Source organism: Temnothorax longispinosus, unplaced genomic scaffold, assembly GCF_030848805.1.
Source record: "Temnothorax longispinosus isolate EJ_2023e unplaced genomic scaffold, Tlon_JGU_v1 HiC_scaffold_118, whole genome shotgun sequence".
Classification (NCBI taxonomy): domain Eukaryota; kingdom Metazoa; phylum Arthropoda; class Insecta; order Hymenoptera; family Formicidae; genus Temnothorax; species Temnothorax longispinosus.
The window spans coordinates 4,884-18,176 of record NW_027269683.1 but is presented as its reverse complement, the minus strand read 5'-3'; the positions used below and the strand labels follow the sequence as shown (position 1 = coordinate 18,176).

At 34.9% G+C, this 13,293-nt stretch overlaps 2 protein-coding genes across 3 annotated transcripts; one reads left to right on the top strand and one right to left on the bottom strand.

Annotated features, from left to right (window-relative positions):
• Positions 1–545: 545 nt before the first annotated feature.
• On the top strand, positions 546–12,982 carry LOC139823497 (alpha-glucosidase-like). The gene is made up of 3 exons (XM_071796052.1): positions 546–708; positions 2,314–2,478; positions 12,559–12,982. Exons 2-3 carry the CDS (start codon positions 2,325–2,327, stop codon positions 12,906–12,908), a joined length of 504 nt encoding a protein of 167 aa, XP_071652153.1. The 5' UTR covers positions 546–708; positions 2,314–2,324; the 3' UTR covers positions 12,909–12,982.
• LOC139823496 (uncharacterized) lies at positions 3,012–11,995 on the bottom strand. Of its 2 annotated transcripts, XR_011734796.1 has the most exons (4): positions 11,239–11,995; positions 10,689–10,770; positions 4,256–4,359; positions 3,012–3,129 (listed from the first exon to the last, which is right to left on the bottom strand). XR_011734796.1 is itself a non-coding variant. In XM_071796051.1 (3 exons), exon 2 carries the CDS (start codon positions 10,303–10,305, stop codon positions 8,398–8,400), a length of 1,908 nt encoding a protein of 635 aa, XP_071652152.1. In that variant the 5' UTR covers positions 10,306–10,770; positions 11,239–11,995; the 3' UTR covers positions 3,012–3,129; positions 4,256–8,397. The 2 variants fall into 2 exon arrangements, 1 of the variants encoding a protein (XP_071652152.1); XM_071796051.1 differs by having other exon boundaries at positions 4,256–10,770.
• Positions 12,983–13,293: the final 311 nt, after the last annotated feature.

Here is a 13,293-nt window from a genome sequence, read left to right as displayed (position 1 = left end):
TAAATATGCAGTCGTTTCTATAATCTTCTTATCAGTAAGTTCTTCAATATTACATCATGTATGATATAATATTATCAACAATAATCACTTATATAACGTGTTATATCTTTTAAATATTATCGCTGATTAAATTTTTCTTGAGCAAAGTTAATATTATTGAAATTAATTTTTCGTAAAATTCCTTTTATTACATTATCATATTGTATGTTTATATACTGACCGATATAATGGGAGTCACTCTAAATTGACCAAAAAATCTTTCATGGAAAGTTAATGGATTTAAAGTAGGAAAGCCTGCGTACGCGCGCGTATATATACGTAGAATATATATATAATATATATATATATATATATATATATATATATATATATATATGTTCCACGTATTGTTAGTCCATTAATTTTTGCGTTTTATCATTTTGAGAGACACTGCTTTAGTTGTTGTAGCACTGATAACTTTTCTTATCTTGAAAGAGTTAGATAAAAAATTCCGCTAAAGAGATATACATATATGTATATATATATATATATATATATATATATATATATATATATATATATATATATATATATCGCGATTAGACATATATTAATGTACTCTGCGCAAAAATCATTGTGTTGTGTGCATGAAACCCTACTCGACCGTAATTACATAGTGCGGCTATAAAAGAGGAAAGATTCGTTTACTCTACAACAGTAGATCATATAGTAAGTGTCCGAGAAGTCTCTATTAGTCCGAACATAAGTATTTGTGTCGATAAATTATTAATAAGTGCGCAATTTGTAGAAACAATTTCATTGCTACTTACCATTTTACAAACTTTATAATAGAAAATACAGTAAAAAAAATTAAGTTGCTGTTACATCGAGGTATCTCAAGATATATGTATACAAGACGAATCAATGTTAGAACCGATAATAAAAAGCACGAGATGTCTCCTAATATTTGAGCAATAAATAATTTATATAATTTATTTTACTTTTAAAAAATTACAAAATATATATTTAAAACATTGTTAAACGTATCATAATAACTTTATGTAATTTGATTTAATTTTGATAAATAAATAATTAATTTGTGATTTTAGAATTGTTGAGATATAGCGAAACAACTGTTTATACAGATGTCTCGCAGCTTACATAATACATCGCAAAGTTGTATTTGCTAGATATTATATATATATATATATATACATATAATATAATATATATGCATGTGTTGCCACCGCACACATCACACATGTTTGCAATTTCCGTCTAATAACTTGAGTTTATAGATAATGCTTGTATAAATAGGTTATATAGAGAAAGTATATGTGAATCAAAAATCTTTCAGATTTTATTTACGTTTTTTGGTAAAATGTTACTAAAAAAAATCTGCAGATTATATTTTGTTTTGTGATGTTGTAATATAAGTTTAAAAGAGTTTCATCAAACATTATTATAATCGACAACTGAGCTCAAGAGCTATTAATATTTAAAGACATGTAATTCGTTATTAAAGATATTATACTTTTTGTGGCACTAAAAAGAACAATTCAAATCTATCTGTTTAATAAATATAAAATCTTAGACATTAATCAAGTCATTGGTTACTTTTAAAATTAACAATTATATTAAATTTGTTTTACAATATCAATAAGCCTAACGTCTCCAATAAGTCTAAACTTTTCTATCTTTTATCTCTTACCGTTTTTGGTGATGCTGGAGCTGTCTGTATAACCGACAAAATTACCATCTTTTATGTTATCGACTATATCTGTTTTTGTATAGACAAAGATATAGACAATAAGGATAGCACGCTACATTGCACGCACACATACGCACGATGCACATCGACATCATATATACTTTTATATTACGCTTCCAAATCTTGATTTGGAGGGTTTATCGATGTTTTTCTTGTTGTGCATTTTGGGGAAACTTGTTTTCGCGTTCGTACTAATGGTATATCTCTTATATGAAATACATCTTGTGACGAGCTGACATCTCGCCGCAACTCGAGACGCCATATTGGGATAAAAGTAGGATAAGGAAATCTGTACTTCCGTAATTTTTTTTCGTTTTCTATATAAAATCGGAGTTTCCCCGAATCATTAATGTATGTACTGCAATTCTGGAAAAGAATTTTTAATTCTGTCAAATTAATACGACGCTACGTGACGACAAAAAATGCCGGTAAAACAGCTAGACGACTCCAGCATCACCTTAAGATGCTATTTATTTATAGAATAATCCTCTATGCAAATACTATTATACATATTTATTGATGTTACCGCATGCATGAATAATTATTTATAATTCATTTTTAAGATCTAACAAGGATGAATGGTGTAATAACACTTTGTACGATACTACTATCGTCCAATCTCGCATATGGTGAAACTAGTCCAAAATGGTGGCAGTCAATGTCTCTTTATCAAGTTTATCCCAGAAGCTTCAAGGATAGTGATGGTGATGGTGTCGGGGATCTTAAGGGTATGTTTTTTCATTTGCACAATGAAATTCTAGAAAAGTTTATTATCCCACACAGCACATAATATTGCAGAAATATTGCAGCAATATTATTTTTCGATTGCAATATTACAATGAAATGTATCAGAAATATTGCAGTAATATTACTGATATATCTCAGTAATATTAAAATGTTCGCGAAAATGAATATCAGTAATATTACTGATATTTATTTCAGTAATATTGCGGTAATATTACTGCAATATATCAGTAATATTACGGTAAAATTACTATAATATTTGCGTGATATTTGTATAATATTGCTAGGAATTAAAAAACCATTTTAATAATTTTTATTAAATTTTATTAAATTATTTTTAATAGTATTGTTACATACAATTTTAAAATAATATTGATATTGTAAACGCAATAATATTATTTGATTATTTGTGTAATTAGATTGTGTTATTAGATAATATTTATTTAATATTGCTAAAAATTAAAACATTTTAATGAATATTATTAAATTTTATCAAATTGTTATTTTTAATAATAGTATGACATACAATATTAAGAAAATAATATTGATATTATTTTTCTATCTCTTTCTTCTTCAAAACTGCTCCATGCTACTCTGCACTGTATGAATTTCCACTGATAAAGAATGACGTAACACTATAACATAATACAAAAACTGTAATTATTATTTATATCTAATTATACAAGGTGAGTTTTATTTTGTATGCCAATTATCTTCACTAATTATCTCAGAAAGTATTGGTTTATTGGAAAAATGTTTCAAATAAAAGTTGGAGGGTTTATAAAGGAATAATAGATGATCTTATTAGATTTTGAGTCTGGAACCCATGTTGAGCCCAGTAGGGTCCAAGTCAATTTTTTTAAATAATAACTCCCTTTTTTTATTACATCATCTTTTTCTACTAATTAATATAAACAACTTTTGTCTGAAACATTTTTATTTGCCTTATACTTTTTGAGATATTCAAGAAAAATTTGGTAATTTTTTTAATATTTAGCTTATATCTTGATAAATGCTTGTCGGAGGGGAAAATGATACAAGACTTTTTGACTTGATATGGTCTCAAGAATATACTATTGCAATAATACCCTAATTTCTTTAAATATTTGTGTATACATTTTCTTGAAGCTTTCATGTGTACACAATTATTTAAAGAAATTAGAATACTATTGCAACAGTATATTCTTGAAACCAAATCAAGTCAAAAAGTCCTGTACCACTTTTCACTCCGACGAACATTTATTGACAAACATCTATTGTAAGCTAAATATTGAAAAAAATACCAAGTTTTCCTTGAATATCTCAAAAAGTATAAGGCAAACAAAAAAATGTTTTAGACAAAAGTTGTTCGTATTAATTAGTAGAAAAAGATGATACCATAAAAAAGGGGTTTCTATTTAAATAATTTGACTTGAATCCTATTAGGCTTAACACAGGTCCCGGACTCAAAATCTAATAAAATTGTCTATTGGTCCTCCTTGAACTCTCCAACTTTTATCTGAAACATTTTTCCAATAAATCAATACTTTCTGAGAGAATTATAGCGGAAATGATTGGCACACGAAATAAAAATCACCCTGTTTATTTCATACATAATTACATATTAAAACATAAGAGTACGGGGTTAAGTATGACGTGTTCCGATATTCACTGTCTATACTGAAAATCTATGGTTAATGTTATACATATACACTTTAGATTTTCAGTACTGGATATTAAAATATTGGAACGCAGTTTATACCAAGTTTAAATTTTTCTTACTTATGTATCTAATAAATGAAGCTGTCGCTCAGAAGAGTTTGATAAAAATTAAACTGCTTGGTGCTGCTCTGCGTGAACTTCCACTGATGGAAAGCAACGTAACACTGCTACATAATACAAAAACAGTAATTATTATTTACATCTAATTATATATTTTAAGGGGGTTTTATCAATTACATTCCTCGGATGAGGAAATAAGGTGCCTTGTACCCTAAGGTAATTAGCACAAGCGATGTAGACCCAGTCATTCCTTCACACTACCACCGAGATACACACTTCCATTATACGGCCCCACCACTGACGCGTGGCGCCTCCATCTTTCACTCTCGAACTCGCGATTCAATATATCGAAGCCCGCCAATACATGTTCAAATAACCTTACCAACTTTCTTAAAGAATTTAAAAATTATATAAAGAACATCCCATTGTTTTGATTTGATAATACGCATTAGATCAATATTCTCCAAAAAATTTACTTCTCTCAATTCTTTGTCCATATCAATTCTATAGTCATCGTATTTATGACATGTCAATAACACATGGTACAAATCTTCTCTCTCGTAGCCGCAGTCACATCTTTCATGTTTAATATATCCTTTTCTCTTCAATGAGGAACCCAGATTAAAATGATTCGCTCTTAGTCGATTAAACAAAGTCACGAAATATCTTTCCGCATTAATTTTCTGGAATCACGGTTTAGTGGCAAGACCATCATAGAAATATTCAAAATAAAAAACTCCCTTGTGCGCCGAATCGCGGACGATCGACGCCTGTGTGGCCTCCCAAGACTCCCTCCTATCGTGTCTCCTAAAATCGCCCACCGGCACCTCGATTGATAGATCAGACTCCTCCAAAGAGGCCTCCTTCGCGAAAGCGTCCGCCTGCTCGTTGCCCGCGATGCCCACATGCACTGGAATCCACACCAATATTATTCTTTTATCAAAAATAGTCTCAAGGTCATAGATATATCGTCTAGCCTCCGTAACATATCGGTTTTTATGTACATTAATGTGATTATTATGGATAGCTTGCAGAGCCGACTTGCAATCAGACATTATGATAGTGTTTCTCTTTCTATGTAAATGTTGTTGAGTCATAAGTTGGAGAGCAGATTTGATAGCAAACACCTCCGCCGTATATGAAGAACAAACTCCTGGAAGACTCATTTTATATGCAATGTCTTGGTCTGCTATAACCATACTAGCACCGGTAGAGCGACATGACTCATCATAAGAGCCGTCAGTGTAGACTATTTCCAAAGCTGTATCTAAGTCATGTCTCTCGATGATCTTATGAATGAGTACCTCATCCGAGCACCGCTCACGTTTCCTCGTCTCGCCGGTCACCAGATCCACACACGGTTCGAAAGTATGTGCCATATATGAGCCTTGGAAGACTTCAAACTGTCTACCCAGTCCAATGCCAGTTCTAAATCTTAGTTTCTTCCAAATTTCTGATAACATAGAGAATTTATAAGTCGGCTAACGAAAACGACAATAACTTTCTCGGTCCAATACACGTTGCAATTTGTCGCACAGGCCATTATTGTTATAGGCAATGGCCCCGGTAACAAAGTTACTGCCCAACATAATCGCCCTGTCCTTAAGGAGCATTACCTTAGCCTCAGCTATCAAGACGTTATTGGGGGTACTATACCTGTATCCCAAGGCAGTCCGAATGCCCATGTATTGTGTTCTCTCCAACTTAATCTGGGAAGCGGAATCCCTAGGAAAGTAGATGAAGACTCCATAATCAGTAATAGATCTCACTAAGCTTTTATAGAGCATGAGTGCCGTATTGACCTCCATGCCCTTAGACACCCTGCACAAGTATCTCATAACAGAATTAGCTCGGTTGACCTTTCCTCTAACCTCCTGGACTTGTCGGTGAAATTTAAGGCAATTATCTAACCAAATGCCAAGAAATTTAGCGCCGTCACTATTGCATACCTTGCATCCCTGAATGTTGATAAACATATTTTTGTCAACATAACCGTTCCTGTTAAATTCAACCAGGACAGTTTTCTTAGGTTCCAAATCCAGACCAATCCGTCCCAAAGTCACAGCAATGATGTTAACTGCTTGTTCAAGCAGGAGACGATTGCGCTAGCGATCATGTCCCGAGACATACAATCCAATGTCGTCCGCGAACTCCACCATCTCGACTCCTTCCGGAAGAGCGTCGCGAAGAATCCGAGTGAAGAGCGAATATAAAGCCGGACTAAGCACAGCGCCTTGCGGGAGGCCCCTGAATACAAAGCGATCTATGTACTCACCAGAGTTAACAATAAATCTAACTTTTCTTCGGTATAGCCAACTTCGGACGAACTTGACTATGCCCGCAGGACAGCCAAGCGCCATCAACCCATCCAGCATAATACGAAACTTCACACTGTCGTATGCCGAAGAGACATCGAGGAAGGCAGCCAAGGTGTATTCCCTCGCACTCAAAGCGGCTCGGATGTCCGATGTAATTCTCGCCAAATTATCAGCGCAAGACTTCCCCCTTCTAAAACCACTCTGAGACAAACTGAATTTTCCTTCTTTCTCTGCCCACCAAATCAATCTTTCATTAATCATACGCTCCATGAGCTTGCCGACGCATGATGACAGCGATATTGGACGCACTTTCTCTTTACCAACTTTATCAATAAAAATTACTTGATAACAGGACCAGTCCGTGGGGAGGACGCCAGTAGACCATACAGTATTATATAATTCCAAGAGACAAGCCCTACCCGAATCAGGGAGAAGCCTGAGCATCTGATACTCCACACCGTCCATACCAGGAGCAGAGTCCCTCTTGACCATTCTAATTGCTCTATCCAATTCCGATCGTAAAAATGGTGCATCAAGCTCTTCATCCGTACATGAGAATTCAGGCTCAGCTGAAGGGTTATTGCCCACATATGGAGGGGCAAGACCATCTATAGTTTTCCTGATCTCCGATTCTCTATCCTTGGTTTGCCATTTGTTCCACTCTATGTTTTTACGGGCATTTTTCAAAATGCGCATAGTACTCCAGACATATGAGAGGCTCGCAAATCTATTAATGCTCTTACAGAAACTTTCAAAGTTCTCCTTTTTCGCCTGATTAAGAATTTTCTTGGTAATAGCACAATGACGTTTATAGTTGGTCCATGTTTGGATGTTTCTGAGTCTCTTAAATTCAATGAAGGCTTGCCTCCTATCTCGAACAGCAGCGTCACAATTCGAATTCCACCACCTGTGAGATCTTTTTAGTTTCCGTGGGTCACTCGGGACAGGGCGAACAGAATCCCCGCGTCTGCCAGAAGCTCGATGAACAGCCGTCTTTAGGGTAGCAATAAAATCCTGATAATACTTTTCAAAATCCTCCTTGAACAGAGGCAGAGCAGGCAAAAGTGAGCAGTCGATCTCCTTCTCAATAATTTCCTGGTACTGTGACCAATCCGTCTTCTTAGAAGATGTTTTATTTGATAATTTTCTATAAATCCGTGTAGTGACATCAAGGGAAAAGCTGATAGGGACATGATCACTGTCATAAGATTCTCCCAATTGTTGATAGTCAATGTTGCCAGCAACATTGCCAGAAGCAAAAAAGAGATCAATATTGGAGTCCCTCTGTCCGCTGCAACCAATACGAGATTTAGTGTCCACATTAATGCATATCAAACCTTCGTTAGCCATAATATCATGCAATATCTCTCCATTATTATTTGTTGATTCACAATTCTATGCAGTGTTGTGGGCATTGAAATCGCCAAGGATAATAGTATCACTTGGATTACCATTAACAGAATTGAAAACTGCATTAAGATCTCGTGCACCAATCCCAGCTCTAGGGTGTCTATAGACCGCAACAATATTGATGTTATTGGCAAGATTCGAAGTTTTGATGCCAACCATATCATACATTGCAGGGGAAGTCCCAGCAATCGGCAGTACATCAAACGAAATGTGCGAACGAACAGAAATAGAGACTCCACCACTACCAAGTAAATTCCTGCTCTGACATGATCTAAATCCAGGAAAATATACCGAGCTACGACCGGAGCACCGAGTCTCTGTCAGAACAATAATATCATAATCCATTGACAATTTCGATAATTCATTTTTATGACATTTATAGCCTCTGCAGTTCCAAAGAAGTAATTTGAATTTTTAAGCCGAATTAGGGCGATATTTATCTTTATTCCTACTATACCTTGACGATTCTCTATACTCCATCTCCTCATTACTCTGGATATTATCAGGATGCTGGGGAAAACCCCCATCCTGTTCATCTTGCGCTTCCGACGAAGCTAGGGCGCGGATTAACTTAATCCGAGCTCCCGGAACCCTTCGCAGAAGCAGTAAAATACTCTCAATGGTCTCTGAGATTCGGTGATCCTCCTGATGTCCCATTCTCATATGGTTGTCCTTGGAAAGAGTCTCACTCCCCGCCCGACAACCCGCGGTGAACATAATACCTCTCTTTTCCCTGGTGATTTCGCCGGAACGAAGATCAAAAGATTTATAAAAATTACGCGGAGCTTCATATGTTGCCCTCCGTTTGTCCTTAGCTGAATAATGCAGGGGATGATCCCCTTTGTCTCTCTGTGCTGAAGTAGTAGGCCCAGTTGGAACACGTGAGTCAGCCCGTAGGGCCTCAGAATAAGAAATGGGTCCAGTCGACGATGGAAGATTTGGCCAGGATGTTGGATTAATAAGCTTGTTTTGATATTCCGGTGAAGAATCTGAAGCTTCTCCTTCCACAATCCGTCTCGCACTATAAAAAGAAATGTTTCTATGAGCCATAACGATGTTAATGTTTTTGGTTTTTTCAAACTGAGGGCAGCCTCTAAACGTGGACTTATGACAGCCCCCGCAATTGTAACATCGTTGTTCCCTCTCACATCGACCATGGGCTTTATCTCCACAAATTATGCAGCGCGTTTCACTTTTGCAGTTTAGTTTAGTGTGACCAAATCTAAAACAATTAAAGCATTGGCGGACCTGAGGAACATATCGACGGACCCTGAGGACGATACCTTTATCGAAAATTGTTAAATTACGAATGTTCTTATCCTTAAATGTCACTATGATATTGTCCGTGGCTACTAACGAAGTCTTACTACTCAACGAATCCCACTTCCTACGGTACATGCGCTCCATACTCAAAATTTTAGATTTATCCTGTATACTCGACCATAATTCCGGGATTGACGAAGGCCAATCCGAGATGACTCCTTTGCTAACAACGAAGCGTTGTTCCAAGTTGGCCTTGAGCTTCACTGGGTCTCCGAGAACATCAATCGTATCGAGTGCGTGATTGGCGTCTCTAAAATCCTTAAATTCAGCCTCCGCTGAAAAGTGGCTAATCATAGTAACAGTCAGTGGGCAGATCCGAAGCTCATTCAAAATCATCCAAATCTTAATTTCATTTTTACCCCTTCTAGTTGTGGTCTGATCAGGAGGGAGACGTAAAATAATACTGGCTTTACCACTGAAATCATCTGCATATCTAGTGAACTTCCGAATTTCCGATGAATCATTGTCAGAAAAGTCACGAGCCTTTAAGGTAGTTCCACTAACAACAAATGCCTCCTTAATAATACTGGCAGAAGTGTTTACATATTTTACAATGGCTTGAGCATCAGGTACACTGTTGATTGCCACGCCAGAATCACGTGATTCACCGGCATTCCCATCACAGCCTAAATGTACGGACGGTAAGGGGGGATCATTAACACTAATATCACCAAAATTACTATACGGATCCTGATTTAATTCCTGAGATTCCTCATCGTCAATCACTTCCATCTCTATATCATTACGAGACGCACGTGTCTCCGTGTCGATATTGCGTCGTCTTAAAATTTCTTCCTCTCTTAACCTCTTGGAGGCAGGGTTTCCTCGATATTTCACCTCATGCCAGGTCCCCCCTGAAGAAACGCTCATTGCAAACGCATCGAAAATCTTCTCGTTCAAACACGTTTTTTGTCTTTTGTTGGAAACAGACTGTGTTTCTTCACCCGATAGGGCCTCGTCTTGCACCGACCGCGTGTCGTTTGCCGAGTCCGATTCCATACGAAGGCTTATTTGTTAGCCCAATTATATCGCTCCCCCTCCGAGGGGGGAGCAGTAAAAAGGGATTTATTTAAACAGAGCCCACCCGAATGTATAAATTAAACCTCCACAACTAAGCACCCGTAACTTGATCCTAATACGTGAGGTTAAATACTACAAATAAGAGCACCGACTAACACGTCCGACTCGTATGACGGCTCGAGCCGAACTTCTATATATTTTAAACATAAAAGTAGGTTAAGTATGAATCTGTATTGTAATATTCACTATCTATGTATACTGAAAATCTGTAGTTGATGTTACACGTATACTTTGGATTTTCAGTATTGACGATTAATATTGGAAAGTATGGTTTATATCAAATTTAACTTTTTCTTACTTACATATCTAATAAATAAATCTTTTGCTATCAAACTACTTGGTGCTGCTCTGGACTGCATGAACATCCACTGATGGAAAGCAATACTGTAACATATAGCATAAGAACAATAATTATTATAAAATTATGTAAGTGGTTAAATAATTATGGTTAAATCATTTAATTAATGATTAAACTGCTTTTTAGGAGATTTGGGATCGGCATATTTCTATCACGTATCTCCAACTAAGGGCTCCAGTTGGATTAAACTGTTAAAAATTTTGAGGTTAAGTTAGCATCAAGATTTAAGTATGAAGCCGTTAATAAATAATTTCATTAGAGACTCGTTCAATAAGGTTATAAAGGCAAATATATGTATTTTAAGATGGTCATTAAAATGATTTTTATGATATTAACGGGGTTTTTGCAGACCATTATGCCACGTAATCTCTATTTTTGGATTTAAAGACAAATTGCTAAATATATATGTTCAATGTACATATTAGTAATAATTATACAAAAATACTTTTAAAAATATTTGTGTGAACAATATTTATTAAATAAAGAAAAATTACCTGAAATTAACACGATTGTTTCTGTGCGGTGTCGTACACGTGATTGCGTGGTCCCACGGAGCCATGCAAGAGACAGCAAGAGAAGACCGGGAATGGTGGGGGTCGGTGCTGCGACCAAAGCGCATAGCCACACAGCGTTCTTCCCTCCACTTACGCACTCAGAAACGTTCTGTTTATCCGTGTGACAAACTCGTAATTTGAAAAGTTTAATATTGATTATATAAGAAATATAAATTTTAAATTTTATCCATTTATTTTATTATCAATTTACTTACTGGCTCTTAATTAAAAATTAATTGTATATATAATTACCTATTATTATTACAAAACAAATAACAAATTATAAAATTAAATACCACCACTTATATAATTTATCTTAATCACTTTTATTCCCCAAAAGTACAAGTCAGTCTCTTTTGATTTTATCACATTTTTTTATTTAGATTTTTCTTTTTTTCAGTCCAAAATTCTTTAACTGGTATATATTATCTGTGCAATACGTATGATTGTGTGATACCTTAATAACGTCTTAATGACGTCAATAAGATGTCATTAAAATGTCATTTGACATTATTTTGCTACTTAAAGTATTATATTTCAACAATATATTGCAGCAATATTACTGTAATATTTCAATATTATTTAAAAACGTGTAATACATCAGTAATATTTCTGAAATATTTCATTGTAATACGTAATATTTTCACTATATTGCAATATTACTGCAATATTTCTGCAATATTATGTGCTGTGTGGGATAATTTCCATAATATAGAGATAATATAGAGCAATACAATTATATATAAAGTAAAAATATGTCATTCTAAATCTAAATAATAAGATAAAGTAGCATTTAAAAAAATAAACAATAAGTGTGAATAAATTATCGTATTCTCTCTTTCGCGTTTAGTTAGAGATATCGTTATTACAGTTACGTTATTATACAGTTATCACGTATTTAGATGTTTAAAAAATGTTTTAAAAATTTAGATATTTTAGAAATTTACAGCTTTTACTTTCAACAACAAATTCTTTGTTAAATAAAGAATCGATTAAAAAAAATCTTTGACTCAATGAATCAATTCCCCCCCCCCCTTCTCTTCGGATATTTCTAAATAAATAAATTATTTGTTGTAAATTTTTCATATTTTATATTGAGTTATACCTTGACAATTTAAATCGATTAAAAAACATTTGTAAGAAAAAGTTAAATACGTTCGGAAAATTAAACGTTTATCTATATGTATTTAATCGCACATTAAAAGACCAGCAGAGAAATATTTCGTAAATACAATAGAATTCAAAAGTTTTTGTATACAGGTATTATGAGCAAATTGGAACATTTCACCGAGTCCAATGTCGATGCTTTCTGGTTATCTCCGATTTATCCGAGCCCGATGGCCGATTTTGGCTATGATGTTTCCGATTTTGTCAACATCGACAAGACGTTTGGAACTATGAAGGATTTCGAGGCGCTCACAAAGGCCGTGCATAACGCGTCAATAAAAATTATCATGGATTTTGTTCCTAATCACTCGTCGGACCAACACGAATGGTTCCAAAAAAGTTTGCAAAGCATAGAACCTTACACCGACTATTACGTATGGCATAAAGGCAAGGTGCTGCCGAATGGAACAGTTACGGTGCCGAATAATTGGGTAAGTAATTAAGGTAACATCCGAAGCTACGTCCGTAACATGACTGAAGACAACGAAAACTGACGACGCGAGAGTTGTGCTTCGTGAATGGATAATGTTGTTAAAGTCGGTAAATTAATTCAAGTCCGAATACGCGAGTTATGTCGATATTCAAATTTCAAGTATCTTCTTTTGTGCTCTCTGAAGATTATTAATTCTCTATCTCGCCGGTGTGATATAAACAATGCTTAACATTAGAGGATGTTTATACTAATTTTAAAAACCTATAGTAAACAAATATTGCACTATGTGCTTATTAACGATTTGCATTATCGTCAAGGTGCATGAGTCATCTTGCAGCTATCCGAATTTCAAGTTCAAACAGATATATTCGAGTTTTGTTAACATATGATGTAAT